The 25,788-nt window shown below is 44.6% G+C and overlaps 1 protein-coding gene across 1 annotated transcript; it reads left to right on the top strand.

Annotated features, from left to right (window-relative positions):
* The first annotated feature begins 514 nt into the window (after positions 1-514).
* On the top strand, positions 515-17,186 carry GPR26 (G protein-coupled receptor 26). Its single transcript, XM_033066397.1, has 3 exons — positions 515-1,678; positions 6,084-6,197; positions 12,271-17,186. The coding sequence occupies exons 1-3, from the start codon at positions 1,011-1,013 to the stop codon at positions 12,494-12,496; spliced, it is 1,008 nt and encodes a 335-aa protein (XP_032922288.1). The 5' UTR covers positions 515-1,010; the 3' UTR covers positions 12,497-17,186.
* The last annotated feature ends 8,602 nt before the right edge of the window (positions 17,187-25,788 follow it).

The following is a 25,788-nucleotide window of genomic DNA, read 5'->3' as shown; positions in this document are numbered from 1 at the left end:
AGAAAGGCTGAGTGAATAAAGGCACCTGCAGCAGGATGCTGCCTCTGCCCCTCACCTGCTCTGTGACCTTGGGCATGAGGCTCTGGCATCTGGGCTTGGATTTCCCTGCTTTTAAAGGAGGGGAAGCAATCGGTATTTGGAGACAACGAGCTGCAAAGTGCTGAACCCGAGCAGTAAAACCATTCCCGTAGCTAATGACAGCTCCACAGAAGTAGCAGAATATATCCATTTCCCCCCAGCTAATGAAGAGAAAAGAAAGCCCCTGCCCTGGCTGAGAGCACTGCAAGTGATGCTCTGAAATGTAGGGAACACGCTGGAGCGCAGGAATTCGGCTACAAGGCTTGTTTGCAAATTAATGGCTAAATGAATTAAATGAAAGCATGGGATTTCTCTTGAGGAAAGTCTAGTCACGGTCGCAAGGAGAAGGGGAGGGGTTGTGGAGCAGGGATGACATAATCACGTTTGCGAATCACCAGCAGTGTGCATGCTTTAATCCATTAATGGGGTTTTTATCTGTGATCATAAAAAGCAGGTTACATTCAGCCTGGAAGGGAGTGAGGGTTGGAGGAGAGGGGAGGGGAGAGAAAGACAGAGAGGGAGAGAGAGGCAGAGAGCAAGGGAGAAAGAGCACAATTCACTCGGTGGATTGCTCGCAAGCTTGGGGCTGATAACCAGGGATCTCAGGAGAGCAGCTTCCCAGAATAACGTGCTCTCCTCCAAATGGACCGACAGCAGACAGTGGTTCAGTCCTGCTGATATTTTTTAAGCCCTCCTTGCAGTTTGATGGGCATTCCCAGTGCTTTTGTGCACGTCTCGGGAAGCGTTGACGTGGAAAGGAGCAGCGAGGAGGGGGAGGTTGGAGGAGAAAGCTGCAGCTCCTCCAAAAGCACGGAGGGCATGCAGGGGGGTGAGGCTGGGGACGAGGGCGAGCTGGGGACACCTCGCACCATGGTCCCCCGGTGCCGGCGCGGCGCAGTTTCGGAGATGTCCCTGCTGTGAGTGGCCGCACCATGAGCATCTGGGAGCTGCTCCTGGCTTTCGTGGTGGTGCTGCTGATGCTCGTGGCCCTGCTGGCCAACGTGCTGGTGCTGGTGTGCTTCCTGTACAGCGCCGACATCCGCAAGCAGGTCCCGGGATTGTTCATCCTCAACCTCACCTTCTGCAACCTGTTGATGGCCGTGTCCAGCATGCCCCTGACCTTGGCTGGGATCATTTACAAAGGTCAGCCGGGAGGAGATGAGGTGTGCCACGCTGTGGGCTTCCTGGAGACCTTCCTCACCACCAACTCCATGCTGAGCATGGCAGCTTTGAGCATTGACAGGTGGATTGCTGTGGTCTTCCCTCTAAGTTATCACTCCAAGATGAGGTACAGAGATGCTGCTCTCATTCTGAGCTACACGTGGTTGCACTCGGCGTCCTTCCCCATCGTGGCAGCTTCTCTCTCCTGGGTGGGTTTCCATCACCTCTACGCCTCCTGCACGCTCTACAACAAGAGACCGGAGGATAGGACACAGTTTGTGATTTTCACTGGGGTCTTTCACGCCCTCAGCTTCCTGCTGTCCCTGGTAGTGCTGTGTTTCACGTATCTCAAAGTGCTGAAGGTGGCACGGTTCCACTGTAAGCGGATCGACGTGATCACCATGCAGACCCTGGTGCTGCTCGTGGACATCCACCCCAGGTGAGTTCAGCAGCTCTGAGGAGGGGGCTCAGGGTTGTGGTGAACAGAGACTAATCTGTCTCACAGCAGGGGATGGGGGGAAAAGCACATCCTCTCAGCAGGTTTCTATTCTGCATGTTCCTTTTCACTCGTGTCTAATTCTCTGATTGCAGGACTCATTTTTTGTTTTGGGAGGGAGAGCAAAAGAACAGGCAGTTTTGGCCAAGCATGCACTTTCCTTTGAGACAGTGATCAGATCTCTGCCCTTTGTCTCTCAAGGTGGATTTAGTGATAGCTTTGCATATTTTGGGCACTGTCAGCCCAAATCCCGTTGCTGGATCCCTGAGAGGGAGGAGGCTGCACATGTCCCTTGGAGTTTGGAAGGGAAGCTGAGCACTGCCTGCTGCTCCTTTCCCCAGCAGTTTCCCCGTTGCTGTGCTCTCAGTAACTTTATCATTCCTGAAGGCAGAATCCTTAAGGGAATTACATCTGCAAAATTCATGTGCTCGAACGCCCATACTTAAACCTTAAGTGAGAGAGAATTCAGCAGCAGTGTTAATGTGACAAACAAGGGATGTATAAAGCTTATTTCAAATGAGAGATTTTAGGCAAGTCCCTTGTGCCTCAAGACAAGAGAAGAAAAGTCCCCAGGGACTGGCAGGCTTGTGGGCTGGAAGGCAAGAACCAAACAGGGAGAGGAATGTGTGCAAAAGTCACACCAGGGATTATGCACAAGCCACAAATCTTGCATGAATAATCGATGTATAGATCTGGAAGGGATGCAGGCGTGGTGTGTGACACAGGGAAGAAATCTGCCAGGAGGAGAGGAGAGCAGAGAGCAGACAGAGAGGGCAGTCCCACATCCCATCTGCCCATCCCTGCTCCCCTCTGCTCCAGCAGCCTCTCCCTTTGCAGGCAGCCAGGAGCAGAGCTGCAGGGCTCAGAGCACATGTGGCTGTCCTCAAACACAGGTCATGGCTTGGGGATGCCTGAGGATAAGACAAATAAGTCTGGAAGGAGCAGGACATTTTAGAGGAACAGAAACATTTGCTCAGAATTCTCCTGTTAAGCTCTGTGAGCTGTCTCTTGACCAAGAATGCAGAGCAGAACTTTGGGCAAGTCTCACTGCCGTTCTTGAGAAATACAGGTATAAATCTTCCCTTATTCCCCAAGTCACACTGAGGGAAAAACACCCTCCTGCCCTACGTGCTGTCTGGTTGATGGACTGTGCCTCGACTGCCTTAGTTCCTGAGCATGAGGAGATGTGCTGGTTACTCCCAGGAAAGTGCCATAAACCCACCAGCGCTGTCTGAAACCCCATTCGTTTTGCCTAATGCTGAAAGAATGCCTGGACTGCACAGCAAAGTTTAGTAAAAGGGCAAAAATCTCAGTGCTGCTTCTCCTCCTCTGCATTTTTTCTGGCTGAGGTTGATTTGAGGGTGTTGGTGCATTCTGTGATCCTTTCTCTGCGGGATGGATGCGGTGGGGCTGTGGGAATGGTTCCCTCTCTTCAGGGGAATCAGAGCTGTGCAGCACTTTGCTGTGAGGAACCTGCCCCACTGCCTTTACCTCTGGCATCAGGTTGTTGTCATGCCTCTCTCTAAGAAAGGAGAGTTTTAGTCTCTTCCCTACCCTCCAGAACTGGTGGCTGATTTGACCCCTGGAGGGGCTGCTCTCACCAGTGCCAGCCCTACTGCTGGAAGGGGCAGATCTCAGGTCACCCTCCCTCCTGTGAGAGCTGCACGGGGGCTGCAGCTCTGCTGGAACACTCAGTGATGCTCAGAAATGCCTGACACAACAAAGGCATCATTTGCATGATGTACCAGGCAATTCCAGGCTGCTCTGTAGTACCTGACAGCACAGGTACTGCAGATGAGAGAACAAACTTTGCAATCCCCCTTCAGACCACTCTGACTCCTCTGGCTCTTTGCAGGGTCCGGTTTCAACTCTGGGAAATGAGTACAGACAATTTTCTGCTTCCTATGACTCAGAATGTACCCGCAGGGGGGTCTGGTGACAGTGTTGTGACAGATGGCTTTATTACCTGTGACTTAGAAAGAAACGAGTGATCTCCTGAAGATCATTCAAAATGAGCACAAAGGAAAGCTCCAAACACCCTGCAAATTTGTGTGAATGTTTTAGGGCATGTGGCATTTCAAGTTAGCTCAGGCTTTAGTAGATCCTGCTTTTTCTTGGTTCTTAGGACCAAAATATCTTGGGTATTGTAGGAGAATTAGGCAAAACTTCACTTAAGTGCTTAAGCCATGTATTTCTTAATTCAAATTATCTATACTATCTTTTTGGTGTATCCAGCTCTGCACATCTTAAGGTGCAATATCCCATAAACTTTGTTTAAAATACCAAACCTTCAAAGGGATATAGTTCAGATTTTCCAGGATATTAAACATTTTAAATGGAAGCTCAGTCAATAATCCTGTTCTGTTACTGATGTCACTACTGGAACTCACATGTGTCTTATCTTAGTGCATGGAAGTGTGTGCAAAAACAAAATATTCATCTGTGTACAATGTCTACATGAAGAAGTGAGATAAAAAACCTTCCTCTGTGATGTGGTATTTATTGGATACATCTGGAAATCCTGAACACAAGGAATGGGCTTAAGTCTACCAGGACAGTCATGGGTGAGCTCCAGGAGTGAGAGACAGCTTTGCATGTGCCAGAAGGGAAAAGATGTAACTGGGGAAACAGAGACAAAAATTACACCACCCTCTCCTCCCTAACAACACCTTAATTGAACCTGCTTTGGAGATTCACTTTCCTGTATTGCCATGGGTATTTTGAATTAAAGGACACAAGGTCTTAAAGAAAGCTCATTAAACTCTCAGATTATTTTTTCTGCACGTAAAAATACTCCAAGTTCCACAGCTCTTGCAGAATTAAAGCACATAGGTTCCCTTGAAAAGGTGGATTTTTTTCCCTTCTCAGCTGTCATTTCTAGCTGCAAATCACTCACACATAGAACATGTAAGACCTTTAAATGTGTCATATTCTTTTAGAGAAAGACAATTTGTTAGAAGAACAAACTTTTCCTCCAGTATTTATTTCATTACATTGTGATAGCTGGCAATGTAAGACCAAATTTAGAATGGAACAAAAGAAAGACTTTTTCTTTAAGACAACCAAAGGCACTCATTGCCACAAAGATCACTGAAACCCACTGAGATCCTCAGGACACAACATGTGCTTGGATGTTGATAAAACATTCACAGATGAAGTAAATAATGTAAGGGTATGGCCATGAGCCTCAGAGCTGTGAGAGAGTGGAGCCTGAGAGTGAGTCATCAATTAAAAATTTACAACAGAAATGGGAAGACCAATGCCAAGCAGATGGGTTTAAAAATATTTATATATATATATAACCAGTCAGTTTGGCTGAGAAGTGACTGTCACTGTGAGATCTGTGGCAGCTGTGCCCTGTGCACTGAGAGGGGCTCAGGATGGCTTTGCTGTGCCCTCTCCAAGGGGATTTATTGAGGCACAGGTGGGAGACACCAGGGCTGCCCAGCCCACCTGCCTGGAGCAGACAGGAGCTCATCCCCTTCCCCCTGACATCATGGGGAGCACAGGAGGCAGACAGAGGAAGAGGATGAGCTTTCACATTAATCAGAGTTTTCATGAGCTGATTTCAGGGATTTTTTGCACTGAAAGCAAGGTCTCAGCCCAGTGTTCCTTGCTGGCACATTGAGGGCATTCAGAGCTCTCCTTTTCTCATAGGAAAGGTTCTTGTCCTAAAATACCATAGGCAGGAAAAAACCCCAAGGTGTGAGTAATTTGCACCTGCCTAGTTAGAAACAGGGCTGGTTTGAGGTGAGGAATGAGGATATCTCAGGGCTGTGGATTTATGGAACAATTGCAGCTTTGTGGAGCATTCTGCATGGCAGCCCTGCAGGTCTGATGGAATTTTTATGGCCACACAGCTCACAGCTATGGGACACAGTGACAGCTCTGAAGGTTCAGGGCTCTTTTTCCCATATGATGTTGCTGTTTTGGTGGTTATCTTGCTGGGAAGTTCCTCCTCTCCAAGGAATTGCTGTTTCTAGGGAAGAAGTGTGCTGCCTGTCCCACTCTGGATATTTGCTAAATCTCTGAGTATCATCTTGCCTGCAAATACAGCTCACAGTAGTTCAAAAAGTAGATGCAAACTGAATTCAAGGATGAATTCCACCAATTTTACTCCAGATCAATTGATATAATGGGGGTGTGTGCACACAAACATACAACCACGTGTTTGTCAGTAACTTTGTGGAGGGTAAGATTACAACGCATTAATATTTGGTGTTTAAAAGCAGTGCACCTGTTATTTCTGCAATTAAACCAGATTGTTCTCCACCACTCCATGGTGAAGCCATTGCAGATTGTGAGCTGCTGCTGTGACTGATGTTGTTGTTTGTGTTGGATGTCACAGTGTCCGGGAGCGCTGTCTCGAAGAGCAGAGGAGGCGCAGGCAGCGGGCGACGAAGAAAATAAGCACCTTTATTGGTACTTTCATTCTTTGCTTTGCACCTTATGTAATCACCAGGTGAGTGGGAACCTGCATGCTGGAAAAGGCTGCAGAGATGCACTCCTGACTCAGGGAACTGGGGCACTCTGAGCCAGAACAGGATTCCAATCTCCTGTGCAAATCTGATGAGTTCCCACTCCCGTAGCAGAGGCTGCATTTACTGGGCTAACAAATGGTGGAAAATGTCTCAGTGCTTCTCCACCCAGGCCTGATGCACTCTGCTCACTCAGCCCTGTCAAAGTGCTGCTTGCAAGGGAGGCATTTAGGAAGTCAGTCCATAAGGTTTTGCAGACTTTTTATTTTGTTGTCACCTACTGCTCTGAATGACTTCCCACTCCAGGGTTGATCTCCAGGGAAACACTCTCCTGAATAGCTCAGACTGTAAAAATTTGGTCAACAAGATTCAGCAAGAGGTGAGAACATGGTCCACAGTTAAACAACAGTTTTGTCTGATTGGGTAGGGTTTATTAGTCATAAATATCAAATATCAAAGCTGTTCTGGCTCATAACTGAAAAATCTCCTCGTGATTTATGGTAGATGTCTATCCACCAGCTTATCTTTGGAAATAGCTCCTGTGGGAAACTCTAAATTTCTCATATGAAATAAAAAGTGTTAGGAAGTGAGTACATCCAGAAAAAAAAATGTTATCTAGCTGTTGAAGGAAATTTACAGCTTGCATTCCTTATTATAAGATTTTGGAAAAAACTGAGATGCTGCTATGCACAACAGAGAAAAGGGAAAAAAGTTAAGGTATCTCCTATTCCAGTACTATTAAGTAGAAATTAGTGGGGCTGACCTCAGTCAAACTCAGATTCACCTTGAAAAAAATCATTGAAAAATCTTGGAACATTTGGCCAACCTTGAGCTTTTCCAATGCAGTGTAATACCCTAAATTCAAAAATTAAAGTAATTTACTAGAACTACCTTCACTTTTACTTTGTGGCCACAAGACACCACTGCAAGCCATGAACTTAAATGGTATGAAAGGACATTTAGCCTTAGTTCTCAAGCTGTAATATATTAAAGTATTTGTCTTTTTGCAAATTGTTAATTTTCATTTCATGTTGGGTCTCTAAACTTAAAGAAAATCCTCCCAGTCCCAGGCAGCTCATCAGTGACACTGAGTGCTCTAACCAGATCTGCCAGGAGTATTTTTGTGCTCCTCCAAAGGCATCTCAGCACTCAGGCACCACCTCCCCACCTCCTCTTCACTCCTGTTTGTGTCCCAGTAGCCTGAAGATGCAGAAAAGGGGGATGAGAAATCCTGAGCCTCCTGCTTTTAGCCTGTACCAAGATCACTTTAATGTTCTGCTGCTGAGGAACAGCACAGAGGGTGTTGGTGAGGAGAGGACAATTGCAGGGTCCTGGGTGCATCCTGAGGATGTTTTGGGGTAGGGTGGGACATGTCAGACATGTCAGGAGGGGAGAAGTCTCCCACCTCCCTGGCCTTTTTTATTCTGACATGTGCAAAGGGATCCCTGCACAGCAGGCTGAGGGGAATTCCCTCTGGAGCTCCCTGAGACACCTCTCTGGACACTTCCAGGACACTCATCCCTGCCTTCCCTGCGCTCCGAGGGGATCGGGAAAATTGGATTTTAATGTGTGAGCAAGCTGTAATTTCTGGACTACATCCAGTGCTTTGCACTCTCAAGAGAGGCACAATCAATCACAGTTCAAGCTGTGGACAGAAGTCAGGAGAGGGAGTGCCTGGCTCAGCCTCTCCTAATCAGCAATATATTTCAATTAAACACGCTTTAAGCACTCCCTGAGCTGGGGGTTGACAGCAGCAAAGCACAAGGTTTTACTATCACATCCTCCTGTTTCCACACTAAAAATATTCTGTGAAGGAGTGAAGGAGGTGTGCTCATGACCCCAGACAGATAAATGCTTCTCTGGGTAAACCAGAGTTTTTCAGATCAAATTGAGGTAAAAATAAAATTTTTTTTCAGCACTTCATTTATCAAGAGAACACCTTTCTAATTAGCTCAGTGGATGACCAGAATCTGAGTGTATTTGATCCAGTGTTTCCACTTTACCACCATGGCAGGGGTAATCCCCCACATTAGATATTTCTAGGCAAAGCTTGTTTCTTGTTTTCTAAATAATCCACTGGTACACATCTCTTTCTTTGCTGTATTTATCATTCTGCAATTAAATATACTTGCTCCAAACCTTTTCTCTCCAAGGAACTTTTTCATAAGAAAAATGAAGATAAGTTGTACAAGTTTCTAATATTCATTTCCAACTCCAGGCATTTCATACTGAAATACAGAACTTCCCTCATGTAAGTTAATAAGTGCTGTCAACGTGTGAGGAAATTTGCCTTAAATTAAAAATCCTGAAGTAATAGCAGGCAGAAGTTCACAGTCCCAAGCCCTCAGGTTACAGAAGAGGATGGTCGAACAGGCAGAAGATGATTAAAATTCTGTTGTATCATCTCTGGGGGATAGAGGGTAAGCAAACCCTGTTTGTAAACTGTTGTTTGTTTTTAAACTGTTGTTTGCCCTCTGCATTTGCAGATCCTGCTTGGGCACACAAGAAGCTCAGAATTCTGTGATTTCAGCATCCCAGCTGGGTGGGCACACGCTCAGTGAAATATTTTAGTGTAGTGATTAACTGCACATGTAAATAAAGGATTTCCAGTGTGCATTATGTGTGCAGAGATCAAGGTCACACTCTTCAACATGGCATTCTCGTTTGTTTACTGAAGGGGAAATAAAATAATTGGCTAGCCATGTGAAATGACACAATCTACACTGTTATAAGCTTCTAAAATATGAACAATATATCACAGAAAAAGAGCTTACAGCTTTGAAATAAAAAAGGGTTTGAAGACCAGAGAGTAGAAGAGAGGCTTATGAAAGCAAGCCAGGGAATTATGTAGTTGATACTGTAAAATTTAATTTACAGGTAGCACTGAAATATTAATGTTCCTTCACTGAAAATGTCTTCTTTTAGGTTGAAACGTTTCATGAAAATGGAAGCTGTGCATATAATTTCCCTCACAAATGAGAAACAAAACCTTTCAAAGGCAATAAATCCTGTGATATGCCTTGAAAGGCTGACATTTAATTGTTTGTACATGAAATGGAAATGCACAGCTCAGGGTTTGGCTACATTTCTGTGTTTGCTGCTTCAGAACAGCAAACTTAATTTACCATAAAAAAGAGTACATGAGAATTGAAAAATGTGTAAATGTCAAGGGAGCTTACAGAACGCAAGGAAAATATTTAAGATTTTGTTAATAAAAGTGTGGGCTTTTCATTTGATCAGTCAATGAAGGTAAAATTAGCAAGTCTAGGCTTGAAGTGTCTACTTGATGTGCTTTAAATGGAGATTGCTAATGTCTCATAGAACTGACTGACAGAGCCTCAGACACAAATTTGTCATATTTTGCTTATTCAAGGCATCCGCTGAATTTAATTAAACATAATCAAATTCACATCTGTAAAGCACTCAGTAAAAATAAATCATCCAAGTGAAATCCAGCATGATGAAATTCAAAATGTGAAGCAGGCATCGAATAAATGAAGTGGAGAACAACAAGGATGGCTCATGGCACATTACAAAGTAAATATGACTGGGTAGATGATTAATTTCCAAATTGTCAATTCTCATTTTAGAACATGTTAACGTGGATGCCATAAGTTGCATTTCATTAAAGAGAGACTACACTGGGTGAGACCACCTGGAAACTTGAGCAGATGAAAATCATGTCTCAGTTCTGATCTTTGTAGGAGAGATAAGGACCATGAATTACAAGGAGAGGTTGAAATAACATTTGTTTAATTGAAATGAGGGACAAATGGGACAGATGAGGGTTCTTTGGGACCTCAGAGCTGCTGAGCTGCTGGGAGTGGCACAAACAATTCCCAAGTATTTCCATGTGACATTCCCTTGTCACCTGAAATGTCCCTCACATTGACTGGACTGTGACATCTGCCAGCATTATTTTAAATATTATGTTGTAGTGGAAGGTTATAGAATGGAAATAAAATGACTGAGGAATAAAAATCCTCATCTCTAAACTGCTTCAATACCAAGATTATTGTCATTGCTGCTGCAGGAACCACCCTTCAGGATGCTCCTTGTCTGGAGAAACCTGAGCCAGTATTTCCCAGGCAGATTTACAGTAATTTCACGAATACAAGCCGCACCAATTTGACTAAGATTTTGCTCCTAAACCGGAAATGCGGCTAATAATCAGGAGCGGCTAATACAACCTCAGAAGTGCCTGCCAGAGTGCTGAGCCGAGCAGCTGCAAAGTCGGCATTTTGCGATTGTTACAAATCGCTACTTTGTTGCACCGCGGGTGGAGCCTGGCTGCCTGCAGGGAGCACGGGGGGCGGGGAGAGAGGCGGGAGAGCTCTCTTTCCTCCTCTGCCACAGCCCAGGGGAGAGACGGGGGGGGCCCGGCGCCGCCATTGCTGCAGCTCGGGGAGGAGAGGGGGGACCCGGGCCGCCCCTACCGCGGCCCGGCGAGGGTGGGGGAAGCCGGCGCCGCCATTGCTGTGGCTCGGGGAGCCGACGGGAGCCCCGCGCAGCCATTGCCGCGGCTCGGGGAGCCGACGGGAGCCCCGCGCAGCCATTGCCGCGGCTCGGGGAGCCGACGGGAGCCCCGCGCCGCCATTGCTGTGGCCCGGGGAGGAGGGGGGAGACCCGGGCCGCCATTGCCGCGGCCCGGGGAGGGGGGGGAAGCCGGCGCCGCCATTGCTGTGGCCCGGGGAGGAGGGGGGAGACCCGGGCCGCCATTGCCGCGGCCCGGGGAGGGGGGGGGAAGCCGGCGCCGCCATTGCCGTGGCCCGGCGAGGGTGGGGGAAGCCGGCGCCGCCATTGCTGTGGCTCGGGGAGCCGACGGGAGCCCCGCGCAGCCATTGCCGCGGCTCGGGGAGCCGACGGGAGCCCCGCGCAGCCATTGCCGTGGCCCGGGGAGCCGACGGGGTGCTTTGTCCCCGCCCGCCGCGGCAGGAGCGGGGAAACTCCGTCCCTGCCCGCCGCCGGCGCCACGGGCGCGGGAAAGCTCCGTCCCCGCCCGCCGCCGCTGCCGTAGGAGCAGGGGAAGCTCCGTCCCTGCCTGCCACCGCGGGGCAGCGCCGACCCGGGGTGACCGAGCCCAGTGGCAGCGGCGGCGGGCCCCGAGCGGCAGCGCCGGGCTGGGCCATCTGGCCCCGTCAGCGGCCCCTAGCGGGCCGAGCCTGCACAGCCTTAGCTCAGCCAGTAAACCCCGCCCTCCCGCCGTTCTGTTAATAATTGCACGCAGGTCCTCGCTGCGAACGACAAAGCGGCTTATATTCGTGTGCGGCTTATCTATGGACAAAACCCGAAATGTTTGCCAAGACCCAGAGATGCGGCTTATATTCAGTGCGGCTTGTATTCGTGAATTTACTGTAATCCCATCTGCTGCTGCAGCCAGGTCCAGCAAAGCTCTGCTCTGCCATGTGGGGCTCTGTAACAGCACACGTGGCTGGTTGACCTCTATAAAAATCAATAGTTTTAACAGCCATAGAGGCATATTGAACAGAGTGCCCTTTGATGGTGCACAAAGACGTGGGGAGTTATCAATATTTCCCTGTCAAAAATGCTCTCTCAGTACATAGTGAAATCTCTGGGCTAGGTATGAGCAGTATATGCAGCTCTTCCCTCTCCCTCTCCCCATATTATTTAAAATTTTGTTGCAAATATGAATCCTTGCCCTTTGAACTGGCCAGTTTTTTAATTCCAGGTACAATCCATCTCTCAGGGATGAATTTTGCTTCTACAACTCAGACAAACTGTTTAAAGACATAGAACTCTCTCTAGGGGCTGGGCTGGCCAAGAGAGCTGGTTGGAGGGGACCTAGAACCACGAGGTCAGACTGATGCTGGGTTTTTGGGTTGCTCACAGTAGAGGAATTTGACTTCCATGAGATCAAGGCCCCAAGTTTACATTTGCAGCCTCTAAAATTTTTAAGAGGAGAACAACATACACATTTTCATGAGTAGGGATTTCTTTTCTATAGTTTTGTTGCAGTTACCCAGCAATAATTTGCGGGTTTGGGGTGGGTTCATGTGATTTTTAATGTTCACTCCCTCACCCTCCCTCTTTCCCCAGACTTGTTGAATTATCCTCCGTGGTCCACATCAACTCCCACTGGGGGATCATCTCCAAGTGCTTAGCTTACAGCAAAGCTGTCTCAGACCCTTTTGTGTACTCTTTGCTGCGGCACCAGTACAAGAAGACGTGGAAGGACATGATCAACAGGATCCTCAAGAGAAGCTCCATCAACTCCTCGGCGCTGGAGCCGCACGGCCGGAGCGTCCCGCAGCTCAGCGAGTGAGGAGCCTGGCAGGGCACACACAGGGTGAGATTTGTCCAACCTGGCCCATCCCTAGCAGCTCTCCTCAGCTGTGGGCAGGGTGAAGCCCAGATCATGTCCCTGCAGCAGCCCAGGACCATCCAGGCTGCTCTGGATCATCTCCTCCCTCTGACTGGAAGAGCGCTATTGATCCCTGGTCCTGCAGGCTCCATAAATACAAATCTCCCATTGATTTCCATCAGCAGCTGCATCTATAGATAACAAACCAGTCCTCAGCAGAGGGATTTGTGAAAGTAATGGGAGCAAACTGCTGCTGGCACAAGATTATTCTAAAAAGCTGCCCGGGGATATTTGTGCTGTGTTTGTCATTGGCTGCAGGTAAAGCTCTCTCTGATGTAGCTGCCAATGTGGCTTTAAAAAACCACCCCACCCTAGTGGCTTGAGAAGGTTGTGTGTAGGAAATATCTTAGTGGGAAAAGCTTAAAAAAAAAATCTAAATATTTATCCAGTGCCCAATGCAGTTCAGCCTTTTCTGATATATATTTTAGGAAGAATCCCATAGAATTGAAGGAAGATAAAAATCACTTTTGGAGTGTGCTGGATTCAGCCATGTCTTCTCTAATCTTTTTAAGTTATTTACATAGAATCCCACTAATATTCTCTCCATTAAATTTCAGGAAAAGACAAATGGTAGACAGGGTGGAAAGGTCAGGATGCCTCCTGCCTACCTTCCATATATCTGAGCTCTGAATAGCTGGATTTTGCCCAAAGCTGCAGATCTGGGCCCTGTGCCCAGGAGGAAAAATAACAAATCTCTTTTGCTGAGGAGTTATTAATCATGGGGCTTTTTCCTACTTAAAGGAGAGATGAGCCTGAATCTGAGTTTCAAGTATAATTTCCAAAGCAAATGGAGCACAAATAATAGGCCCCCCTCTCCACCATGAAAGTGGAGCCAATAATCTGAATCCACATCTGAATGCGCAAATCTCTGGAGGTGTCAGTACAAACCTTTATAGCTCTGGATTGCAGCTCTGCACAGGAACATTATTAACATTTACCATGCACTCAGATGCCTGCCCAGATTTTAAAATAGGCTTGCTTAATTAGGCTTCATGAATGCAATGGCAGCTTCAATAACAGCTGACACAACTGGCTGTGCTGCCATCTATCCCTGCTCATATTCCAGCTGTCAATGCCATTCTGAGGAAATAAGAACTCAAGTTGTCAAAAATGTGGGATTATTTTTTAGTTGCCGCCTTCTCTCATGGAAGAAATGAAAGAAATTTTTTGCATGTTGCAAAAAATGTCCACTGTTGAATTTTCTGGTCTCTGATACAAAGCTCAGACTGGGGGGTCAGTGAGGGCTTCACCCCAAAGTCAGAGAATGGGGGTAACACCTCAGTTATTATCTGAAGATTATCAGCTACCACTTAAATAAATAATTTCAGCTTTACTCTTAATTTCAGTTATAAAAAATACCATAACTACATTAAAATCCACACATAATTATAGCCACAGAAAGAAAGCTTAAATTAACATTTAAAACACTGCATTCAAATGAGCCCTTAGATTAAATAGTCTACCTCATATTTATCATTTTGCTTCTTAGGCTTAACATAATTTTCTCAGGTGCAATAGATAAAAACACCCAGTTCAGTATTTGTTTTATAGGAAATTCAAGACATATTGATGATTGGATTGTATTAGAATACAGGACGTTTGAAAGTTGATTATTACTGAGTTTAAAAGATAAAAAGCTCCATATTGAGCATGTTTAACTTAAATTGCACCAGGAAAGTCCACAGCTGCTGTAAACTTCCACATGGAGCTTGTGCCAAAGTCAGTGGGAGGTTTGTATGTCAATAAGGGCAGCTCCAGAAACATTTAAACCTTCAAATTCAAAGAGAGTAAGCTAATTTCCCAGGAGAAAAAAAAAAACATAATCCACTTAGGATGTCTAGTAAAAGATGGAGAATCCAGCATTGGACTTGTCTCATTATGCTTGTGTACCACAGTCAGTCACTGGTTGATTTATATCCCACCATGAGCAATAAATCTCTCCCCTTGTATGTGTTTAAAAATTTGTCTCTCTTTCATGGTGCCTTTCTTCTATAATTAATCTTATAACAGAGAATAGATATAATTTCCCCTTCCTTGCATCAGCTCTCTGTCATATTTTGACCATCTGAAGCAAGCAGGAGTTGTAAATGCTGGTGCTTGACAAACTGCCTCAGTACACGAAATAAAAATGCCACCCCAACGTTTCCTGATGACATTTTACAGGATACTCCAAATATGATACTGTGGCTTGTTAAGTGCTAGATTTCCAGCTGAATTCTTATAGGCAACTGGCAAAATTTTCTAAAACCTGTGTCTCAGTGATGAATGTAGATATGAGTAACTATCTGTCTGCTGAGTATTATATGTACTATAGAACACTCTGATTGGAGTGAGTTCAAATAATGCTGGTAAATGTAACAATGCACAGTATTTATTGTCTCTGCCCATGGAGCAGAGCTGTTCTCTTGTCTAACACATGTGTGTGCAAGGTGGGGGGAGTGGGGAAATTTCCCTTTGTAACTTAAATATTTTTGAAAAAGTTTGTAAAGTTTGGCTGCAACCTGTGCCCAAAATCTGGAGCTGCATGTGCAAAATCTGGGCAGCTGCTTAGGCAATATGCATTTTCTGTTTGTTGTGTCTGTGACCCATATGCAATAGCTGCTCCTCACACGCATGTTCAATTAACATTTCCTTCATATCTTGTAAATTTGGCAGGCAGAGCACTGGCAGATGATTGAGAGAATGTTGTCCACTGTGTCGTTTTGTGGATTCTGAGCTTTTTCCTTTGTTCATTTTAATGGTTTTTGCATCATTTCAGAGCCCTAACTGTGAATTGTGATCCTGGTTTCTCTTATACTCCTGAGCCAGTCTGAATGTGAAGATCTGGGTAATTGCAATTGGCAAAATTATGAGAGAGTGATAAGGGTTTGTTGAACAATTTTTAAGCACCAGGCCCTCTCTTGACATAACTCAAAATAATGGTGGTTTCACCTGAGGATTGGGTCCATCAGATGACTTCATCCAGGGTTTATAGAGTCCTCCTCTATTTGTTTTTATGGTATTTACAAATGGATTTAGGGAGTTCCTCTGATGTGCAAGTGCTCACTTCCAGTGTCAGGCAGCCACATAACTAATGAAGTTCTATCCCTGATCACACACTTTGAGTAGATGGCCCTAAAAACCTCTTTTCACTAGCCCTAAATCAGACTTTTTAGAACTTCCCTTATGTCTAAAAAACCCCCAAAAACCTGGAGATTGAGAATGCTCCAGACAAATCCTTCTGGAGCCTGATGACTGCTGCATCTGTAGGCACACATATCACAGCATCCCAGACCTCAAAAAGCCCCAAAAACCCCCAAAAGCCCCATCCCTGCCTCTGGCAGTGATTTACCCTCTCAGTTTTGTCAATGCCTCTAGGAAATAATCTTGGTATGCTTCAGGTCAACAGTAAAATCTTCTGGCAAGAATATTTTTTTAAAAAATAACTTTGAGAAGATGTTTTAGACTAAACTTGGAAAACCAGCTTTATCAGAACATCTTTAAGAGGTTCCAAAAGTGAGGCAGGACTGGATGGGAATGGGAGGCTGGGAAGTACAAACTGGCTGTGCTGCAGTGATTTGGGATTCCTTGGCTGCAGGGAGCTTTTCCCACCCTGAGAGTTCTCCAGGTTTCTCAGACTTTCACTCCTTCCAAAGAAAAAGGTGAAAATCCTGTCCAAGCCCTGTGCCTGTGCCATAGATTGGGCTGAGGCTGCAAGGATCACAGCTGACATTGAAGGATCCCTTTGGGTTTGGGAAGACTCTCATGGTTTTCAGATGGTTTATATGGAAACTGCTCATGTTGTTTGAATGTCCAGAGTCTAATTCTTAAATCCAAGAGGTTTAGGTCACTTGTGGAATGTGAATTTTTCTGGATCTACATGCCTAAGGTTTCACAGCTCCCTCACCTCTCTTAATCCTAAATGAATTAGCTCTGAATAGCTTGTCCTACACATTTTTAGGTGTGCAGTGAACATCTCTGAACCAACACTTTGGAAATTGCTTTGCACTGCTCTTAGATCTCCCCACACTCAATGTTCTTCTGATTAAACAAAGCTTAAAAACAAAGACAGAGCCTTCACACCTCTGTCAGCTCCTTGTTCCTTGACTCTTAAAATCCCAGCTCAGCACAGAAAGCTCAGTTAGATCCTGATCCCAGAGTCACTGTGCTTGCTTTGCTGGATTGTGAGGGCTGAGCACAGGATTTTGTGTCTGCAGAATCAGGGATTATGTTTTTAACCTCCCCAGACCTGAATAATTGACAACAATGACATTGTAGCCTTAGATCTATTTATTCCTAATTTGCTTTTTGTTCTTTCAGCATTCAATATAGTAAACATTTTCAATGGGTGAAGATTTTTTTTTTAGGAAAACCATCCTGCTCCAAAAGGCAGCTGTCCCTGTTGGGAGGGTATAGAAGTTTACATGGAGAAAAGAGCTGCTGCAGTCTGTAAAATGTCAGCTTCTCACCTGTACTCCTGGTGTCTTTGGTGTAAATATGTATTTAGGATTGTTGGTTTTTAAGCAAACACTGCTGAGCTCATGAACTGGAGAAGTTGCTGTGGTTTATCATAAATGTCTATATTTCTAAGGAGGAGGATTAGCCCTACAGGCTCCAAGTGCCCTTCAGAAATGTGTGTGCCAAGAAGCAAAATCATCAGGGCTGTGACAGCAATTGTGGAGTAAAATAACTTTTTTTTTTGTTGTTGTTGAAGAAATTCTATTTCATAGGGTTTCAATGTACCCAAAGGCACAAGTCCATATGGTTGATTATTTACACATGGAGTCATGTTAGGAAAAGGATTTACATTTGGAATTATTACTGAGTCATGGAATCACAGAGGGGGTTTGGGTTAGAAGAGACCTTAAATCCCATCCAGTGCCAATCCCTGCCATGGCAGGGACACCTTCACTGTCCCCACTGTCCCCAGTGTCCAGCCTGGCCTTGGGCACTGCCAGAGATCCAGGGGCAGCCACAGCAAATCTGGGCACCCTGTCCCAATTCTCACAGGGAAGAATTTCTCCCAAATATCCCAATCTCAACCCACTCTCTGTCAGTTTGAATCCATTTCCCCTTGTCCTGCCTCCCCCTGCTCTCACCCAAAGCTCCTCTCCATCTTTCTGGCATTATTAACTGATTTCCAGTCACTGTAGTTCTACAATTAGAGCTTTAAAACAAACCTCTTTAAAAGTCATGCAAAGAGCAAAAAAATCAGAAGTCCCCATTCCCCTGGATTTGGATCCAGCACTTTTTAATGAAATTCCAGAGCATCCCAGTGAGATATTAGTGGGAATGCAGCAGGTCCATGCTGCAGAACTGGCTGCCCCCTCCCTTTTCTGCCCATCCCACTGTCCTGCTCTGCATTGCACTTGTGTTACTCTCAGCTCTGCAACAAAAACTTTAAAAAGCCCTGTCAGACACCAAAGTGTTTTAATTTACCTCCTGACCACCAAACCCTTGTGCACAGACAGGTAAATCCTCCTCCTGTTTTGCTAATGGGATCAATGACCAACAGAAAGAAAAAAAAAAAGATACAAAGGAAGAAATCTCATTAATTGAGTGACTTCTGTGAGGAAAAAGTCAGTAAAATGCTTGGTGCCCTCAGGGTCACACAGGAAACATGTGACAAGGTTGGGGACCAGTTCTCTGTGCTTGTGCCCAGCCTCATTTGAGTAAAATAAATCTACCTGCATCAGCCAGACTAAAGAATGGGTCTTTTTATAGCAGAAACCATAGGGCTTCCCAGATAAGACATTTGAAAATTATTATCACATATTGCCTTGGAAAATAGAAATAGGTAACTAAGAGGTGCCTTGATTAACTTTATTTATACACAGGGCATTTTTCTAATCCTTGGATTTTTTTTTCACAGCATTTTTTTTCTTTTTGAAGATTATTTTAGGATTAAAATTTCCATATATTTGGCAATCACTTATTGTTCCCTTCTGAATTCTTGCAGGAATGTAACCTATTACCAATCCTTCCAGACACAGTTGGATATAAACATTTGTCCCTAGATTAGACTATTAGAAGATGATTTGATTTTTAAAAAATTGTTAAGAGCTGGTTTTACAACTCCTTGCTGCAAGGGCAGTGGGGTTGCTTGGGTGAGTAAGGACCATTCATATCGTGAGAGGTATAAGAAGTTCAGTCTGTGTTTTTAAAGTATTTTGTTTTGTTTTGCAAATATTGAAAAGAGATGGTTTCCTATTTCTAAAAACACCTAGAGCCAGTCTGAAGGAAGATATGAAATAACATTAATAGCTGCTGTAGATAGGGCGTTTGATTATATTATTATAAATATTCCACTATAATTTATTGCATTTAACTCTTTTGTATAACAATGGGGTGTGATTACAGGGGCTATTTATTTAGGGGGAAAATGGGAATATAAATGAAACCTTTCTAAATTGCATGGACAAAGGGATGCACAGACCTCTTTGTAATGACAACACTTAAGAGTGCCATGAGTTACCATGGATTTTATGGTCCCAGGTAAGCTAAACTCTCAGAGACTCCTAAGAGATGTTCCAGAGAAACAAATCCATTAATGCAGACAATTAAAATCATCTGTGTCTACAGTTTAAAGGAATACAACAAAATAATTATTATTGCTGAGTTCAGATTTTGAGTAATGGGGCCTGTGCTGTCTGTTCTGTTTACAATGGCTTGTGCTTTGTGGATACATATCAAATGTTGTAATATATTTTTATTACATAGAGTTAATGGTTATTACAAAGTGACATATATAAATAAATACATACTAAATCTGTATATTGTGATTTTGTTAACTTTACTGTTAATGAAATGTGATTATGAGAAATGACTTGGCATGAGCTATTTTTTCATATAAAATTCATGTTTTAAAAAGTCTGTTTCACTTCATTGTTGCAAAAGTCAAGCCTGTGGTGTCATTGCAATGATATGACTTTGTCATCCCCTCCCATTTTTTTGGAAAGCAAAACCCATTTCAAAGGAATATTCATTCCAATATGAGCAACACAGGTGGAATAATTGGAGAATCTGAATAATCTGAATACACAATACTTATGTCTAGTTTGAATATGTGTTTAGCCTTAGTACACATGATTACACTTAAATAGTTATTCCCTGACACCTTGGGCAGGTTTCAGGGTTGGTGTGAAACCAAGGTTGAGGGGCTTTTTCCTGCTCCCTGAACATCATCCCCAGTTCAGAATTCCCACAGAAAGGTCTTGGGTAGAAGATTCTTCCTCAACAGCACCCAAGTGGCAAACCCGGCAAAGGGCAAAACTTCTGGTCCTCACAGAGCAGAGTCCATGTAAAGCCCAAATTCTTCATTAATATTTTAATAATTAATAACGAATTTTGTTGTTAACAACATAGAATCACAGAATAGTTTGGATTGGAGTGGACCTTAGAGGTTTCCTCATTCCACACCCCTGCCATGGGCAGAGACCTTCTCCTCGCATTTCCAATCTTCTCCCTGTGATCTCCAGGCAGATTTGAGCTGAAGACTAAATTCCTCTCCAGAGCACAGATTAGGCCTCTAAAGGGCTCTTTTGCTTCCCATACAGGTGTTAAATCTCCACTGTAGAAAAGCAGAAGAGATCCCAGAAGAGCTGAAAATACTCAGACATCAAATAATGTCTGATTTAACCAACACGATTACTTTATGTCGAGTCTTTTATTCCCATTTTAAATAAGTATTTCCCCACCTTTCTCTGTGCATTCCCCATCACCCTGCCAGGCACACATTAACAGGAGTCTCCACAGATTTACACCCTGCTCTCACAAATCCTGGCAGGGCTGGCTGAGGTAAATGATTTATTCACGTTCAGCCTGTAGCCACTTTTAATTTGTGCTGAGAGCGAGGCACAAATAAGGCTCCACATGCAAAGATCTCACTGCTGTCTGTGAAAGGAGAAGCTGGCTCTGCAAACCTCAGTGCAACAATCGTGTTCTCACATGGGGGAAAGGCATTTCCCAAAATCACAGCTCCATCCTGGGCTCCAGGCTCAAACAAGGAAAGCTGCTAACACCATGTGAGCCACTCCAGGATGCTGCTGCCTCTCTGAATCTGTGGGAGGTTTTATTTTGCTCTGGTCTCCATTACAACTCTCTTTTTTCATCCCTTAGGAAGGACCTAAATATTGTCTTTCACAGCACAAAGGCAAATGCAAAGGAATATTAATTCCTGGAAAGTTTCGCCTGGAGATTTAGCAGAGACAGGATAATTACCCTGGAAAATGCAAGGCAGTGTAGTTTCAAAGGACTTGCCATCCATACCATTATATAACTTTTTTTTCTTTTGCCATCATCATGCTAGAAGCAATTTAAAAGCCTCATGCCAACTTCTGCTGGCCTGGCTTTGGAAGGAAAGCAGCTGCAATGCCAGCAGGACAGGGGCTCATTCCCAGCATGGCAAGGCACCCCAAACAATGCAAATGTTTATTTGAGTTCTCTGTGCTTAGCAGCACCTGCAGTGTAGGAGAGGAGCCCAGCCAGAGCTGCAGGAGTCCCAGAACATAATAAAGAGCTCAGGTGTGTCCCTGAGCCTCTCTGCTCCCTGTTGCTGGAGCAGCACAGGAAATCTCAGCACAGCACCCATGAGAGGGGAAGGGAAAAGGGTTTTTTTCTGAAGGGGAAAAGCTGGGACCATTCAGTGGCTTCTGGGACATTTGATGACAAGCAGCTGACCCAAGCTGATGTTACATCTCTTTGTGTGGTTGCACAGACTGATTTCCAGCAGGTGTTCTGGACTGTCCTGTGCAAACATCACAGAAATGTCCAGTTTGGTCAGAGGGATGGAGCAGCTTGGATATGGGGCCAGGCTGGGGAGCTGGGGGTGCTCACCTGGACAGGAGAGAGCTCAGAGCCCTTCCAGGGCCTGGAGGGGCTCCAGGAGAGCTGGGGAGGGACTGGGGACAAGGGATGGAGGGACAGGACACAGGGAATGGCTCCCACTGGGAAAGGGCAGGGATGGATGGGATGTTGGGAAGAATTGCTCCCTGGGAGGATGATCTCAGCTAAAAATCACTGTCCCCTCTCCTGTCACCAGCTGTCTGTGTGCAACATCCCCCTCCCTTGCTTTTATAACCCCCCTTAAACTACAGAATAACCCAGAGACAAACAGGCAGAGCTCTGAGGGTCACAACTGATCCATGCTGATTTTTTTCTCAACTTGTACAGAAGTGCCAGGGTTGCACTTCCCTCCATTAATATTTACAAAGGCCTACACTTTCTCAGGGTAACAAATTCTTGTTATACCACTATGAGAAAAACCCACAAGATTTAGATTTTTTAATACATAGAGTCATAATTTCTGAGTTTTCACAAGGCTACTTTTTCATTCCATTTTTTCTGATCCAAAGATTGCTTTCAGTGCTTTGTCATGTGTCCTCATTTAATCCATTTCAAAATTTATGCTTTCAGCATGAAACATTGCTGTTGATCCCATTAAGTGTCTTCTAATAATTGCAGGGTTTAAGAAAGCTAAGGACAAAATCTGACTGAAATTAAGCTTGAAATGAATAAGAACATGAAAAAAAATGAGTAGGAGTATGGTAATTACATGCTTATGACTGTGACATTAGGCAAAAGAAAACAGAGCAGCAGATGGTATCTGAATCTAAAGAAAAATGTAAATGATGATGAACTCACAGTATTCCCTAAATAATGGTGTGTTGAGCAGCAGGTAGATGTTCCATGTAAAGAAGTGCTGCCTGATAATTCAAGGATGTACATCCAATCCAGGAGGGACATTCCAGCACCATTTATTAGATGAAAAATCACTTTATCAGTTTCTGTGTTCTGTACCTCCCTTTCCTGGCCATCTCTACCACTGTGCTTGTCAATAAAGTCACATTAGTGCTGACATTTGTCACTGGTAGTCACACATCATCTTCTTCTGTGACCTTGGTAGCCTTAACACAGCTATTGCAGCCTGGGTTGCTTTGTTAAAAATATTTTTTCTCATGCTTTGTCCCTTCTTTGCAATGTGAAAGAAAGAAGAGGAATGGAATATATGTCTATGCATTTTTTCATATTTATATACTTCTATATTTGCAGCATTTATAAATATGTATGGGTTTTACAAACATATTCCTCTGAAGGAATACTACAAAGGCAATAAAATCTATTACCTGTTAAAAATTGGTCAATTAATTTTATAGGAGATATTAGTATTTTGTAATTATAATTTCCACTTCTTCCACGTCAAGAAGACTGAAAGAATATTTCTGCCTAGCAGCAAACAATGAATATACATGGGCAGTGAGATCATTTCAGAAGAACTTGTAGCTACTTTGGATTGTTTTCTCCTTTATTTTTTGGCCAGCATTCACAGACTTCTTCCAGAGACTGAGGCATGTTCTCGTTACGGCAAAAATGAGCAGAGTGGATTGAGCTGATGAGGTGACACAGAAACTACCTGTGCCTTTCTAATTTTACTTCTTCTTCCTCCATAACCCAAATTCAGTGTGTGTTCCAAAATCTCCATGGATTTTAGGAGGGAGGCAAATATCCAGTGTGACCCCATGTGAGCTTCATTCCACCATCCCAGGCTGTCTTACACTGGATTTTCTTTTTTCCCTGTCCACCCCAGCTCTTCCCATGCCCCACAGATGGGCTGGCAAGTTACAGCTTGTTATTCCCTGTATTTTGCTCCTTTTAATGGATGCAGGTGCACACACTGCTGCTCTGCTTCCCCCAGGAGCCCACAGCTCTTAATCATCCTATTAAAGTGATTCCCCACGTGCCATCATTTCCACATTAGGATGATCTGCTTTAACTGCACACACAGAGATGTTCAAATTATTTGTTGTGAACAGCTGATTGAATTTAGGTCTGTTTGCTCACAAATTTCCCCCTGCCTGTCTGAAGGGAGCTGCTGAGTCACTGAAGTTGTCCAAGATATTTCAGGTATTTCAGGTAGAGGGGCAGGAGCCCTGTTGTTTGTGACAAGGGACACTTTGCAGGGAGCTCCTTGGCTGGTGGCAATGCCTGATCTTCAAGAGGTTGTCACAATTCTTATCATCATTAATTCATGTGTGCACAGAGCCTGCAACAGGAGCAGCCTCAATACAAACCTGTGCACAGAGCATTGAGGTATTAAACCACGAAAAACAATAAATTATTGTCCCTGCTGTGGCCACAGCAGCAGGGCAGTGCCTGTCCCCTGTGCTGGGGTTACTGAGGGACCTCAAATCCTGTGTCCAGTTCTGGGTCCTTCATGACAACAGGGACATGGAGGGGCTGGAGTGTGTCCAGGGCAGGGAATGGAGCTGGGGAAGGGCTGGAGAATTCCTGAGGAGCTGGGAAGGGGCTCAACCTGGAGAAAAGGAGGCTCAGGGGGAATTTCTGGCTCTGCACAAGTCCCTGCCAGGAGGGGACACTGGGGGAATTTGGGATCTGGGAACAGGGACAGGAGGAGAGGGAACAACCTCAGGCTGGGCCATGGGAGCTTCAGGGTGGGTATTGGGACAAAATTCATTATAGAAAGGTTTGTCCAGCTCCAACACATCTGCCAAGGACAGTGGTGGAGTGTCCATCCCTGGAGGGATTTAAAAGCTCTGTAGATGTGGAACCTGGGGACTTGGGGACATGGCCTTGGCAGGAGGAATGGCTGGACTCAGATCTCTGAGGGCTTTTCCAGCCTGAACAATTCTATTACATGGAAGGCTCTATAAATTTAAGATATCTCAAATTACATTTTGATTGGTAGTTTGGTTCCAGCAGCACCCATAACATCCAGGTGTGGCTGGGTCATGAGCTGTGATGTAGAAAATCCTCCTGCTTTCCCAGTGGGAATCAGATAAAGAGAAACTCTTGGCCAACTTTGGGATACTGATAAGGAATTCTATCAAATGCAGTGACAAAGGGGCTGGGCAGTTTTATCTTGACATCAGCAGGCTTGGTGTGGTTCTAGCAGATGAGAATCTGTTGTTTCCTCTCTAAAGTCTCTTTACAACCTGGCATGAACTGGGGCCAAATTCCCAAATGTTTCAAGGCAACATTTTCAGATACACAAATCACAGGAGACTCTGGGGTTTCATCAGCAGGGTGGGGGTTTTGTTCTGATTGTTTTCTTTTTCTTTCTTTTAATTTTTTGTATGGTGGGAGGGATGTTATAACCACTATTTTACATCCTGAGTTCTTAGGCTCACTGAAATTCGAGGAGATGCCATCAGGGAAGCTGATAAACACTGGGGACTCCAGTGTTTGTTGCTGTATTAGGGATGGATTTGTTCAATTTGGGATTTCCAGTGTGGAACAACTGGCAGCTCTGCAGTGCTGATGGCCCCCTCCTCATCTTGTGTGCCCACACAAACACACACCCCACTGCTGGTGTGGGTCACACAGATTCATTTCTGCTTCATTTTTAACACCCTGATTTGTTCCTTCCTCCCCCTCCACAGTCTTCTTTGTTTCATAGTTTAATCTTTCTAATAACAGGCATTTATTTTATTTTAGATTGGAAATGGGTGATTTCAACATCCTCAACATTTCAATCAACAGTTGATTGTCAAATCACAAACTCCTTGAAGGAATGCTGCTCTGACCTTCCCATTTCCCACCCTGGGCTTTGATCAGCCTTGAGGTCCTTTGATGTGAAAAATACCCACTCATCTTTCTGCCAGATCCCAAATTTCACAGTAATTTTCCTTGTTATCAGCATTTGCTGAAATACAATTTGCCACCATCTGCTTCTGAACTCTCTGGCTTGGACTGGCAATCTTGAAATGCCACCACTTATGATGTCCTTTGTTGTTCACCTCAGTGGCTGCTTCAGGGACAAGGACTATTTGAAAATTCAGGGAAAAGCAAATTTATTCAGGAAAAATAGGGGACTAGAAGATTTCAATGGCAATCTTCTTTTCCACCCTTGAGTTTTCCCTCTGTAATAGAGGTTCTGTTTCTCCCACCCCAATCTCACACTTTTCTGGTCTCATTTCCCAAAAATCAACCAAGCTCCCTGCAGAAGACAGGGATGAGTTCTAGGGAAGCTCTATTGATTTATATTTATATTAAATCAATCATTCAGCAGTCAAGGTTTTAATAATACATCTAAAGACTGTGATAATCTGAAAAGCACCCTCTGGAGACTCATACTGCTTTAAGAATGATACATGACTTCTGAAGCTAGGATGGAAATCAGCAATTAATTTCTGTGGACACTTTCATTAGTGAGAAACCAATTTTGAAGTGCTGGATTTTCTCCAGATCAGGTATGT

The sequence above is a fragment of the Catharus ustulatus genome, chromosome 8, assembly GCF_009819885.2.
Source record: "Catharus ustulatus isolate bCatUst1 chromosome 8, bCatUst1.pri.v2, whole genome shotgun sequence".
Classification (NCBI taxonomy): Eukaryota; Metazoa; Chordata; class Aves; order Passeriformes; family Turdidae; genus Catharus; species Catharus ustulatus.
The sequence above is the reverse complement of the archived record's forward strand: the minus strand, read 5'-3'. Positions and strand labels throughout refer to the sequence as shown.

Excerpts from the sequence above, each read along its gene's own strand:
- GPR26 (XM_033066397.1), top strand. The coding sequence starts at position 1,011 with ATGAGCATCTGGGAGCTGCTCCTGGCTTTCGTGGTGGTGCTGCTGATG. Across the intron at positions 1,679-6,083 it reads CTCGTGGACATCCACCCCAG|TGTCCGGGAGCGCTGTCTCG; the intron begins GTGAGTTCAGCA and ends TGGATGTCACAG. Across the intron at positions 6,198-12,270 it reads GCACCTTATGTAATCACCAG|ACTTGTTGAATTATCCTCCG; the intron begins GTGAGTGGGAAC and ends CTCTTTCCCCAG.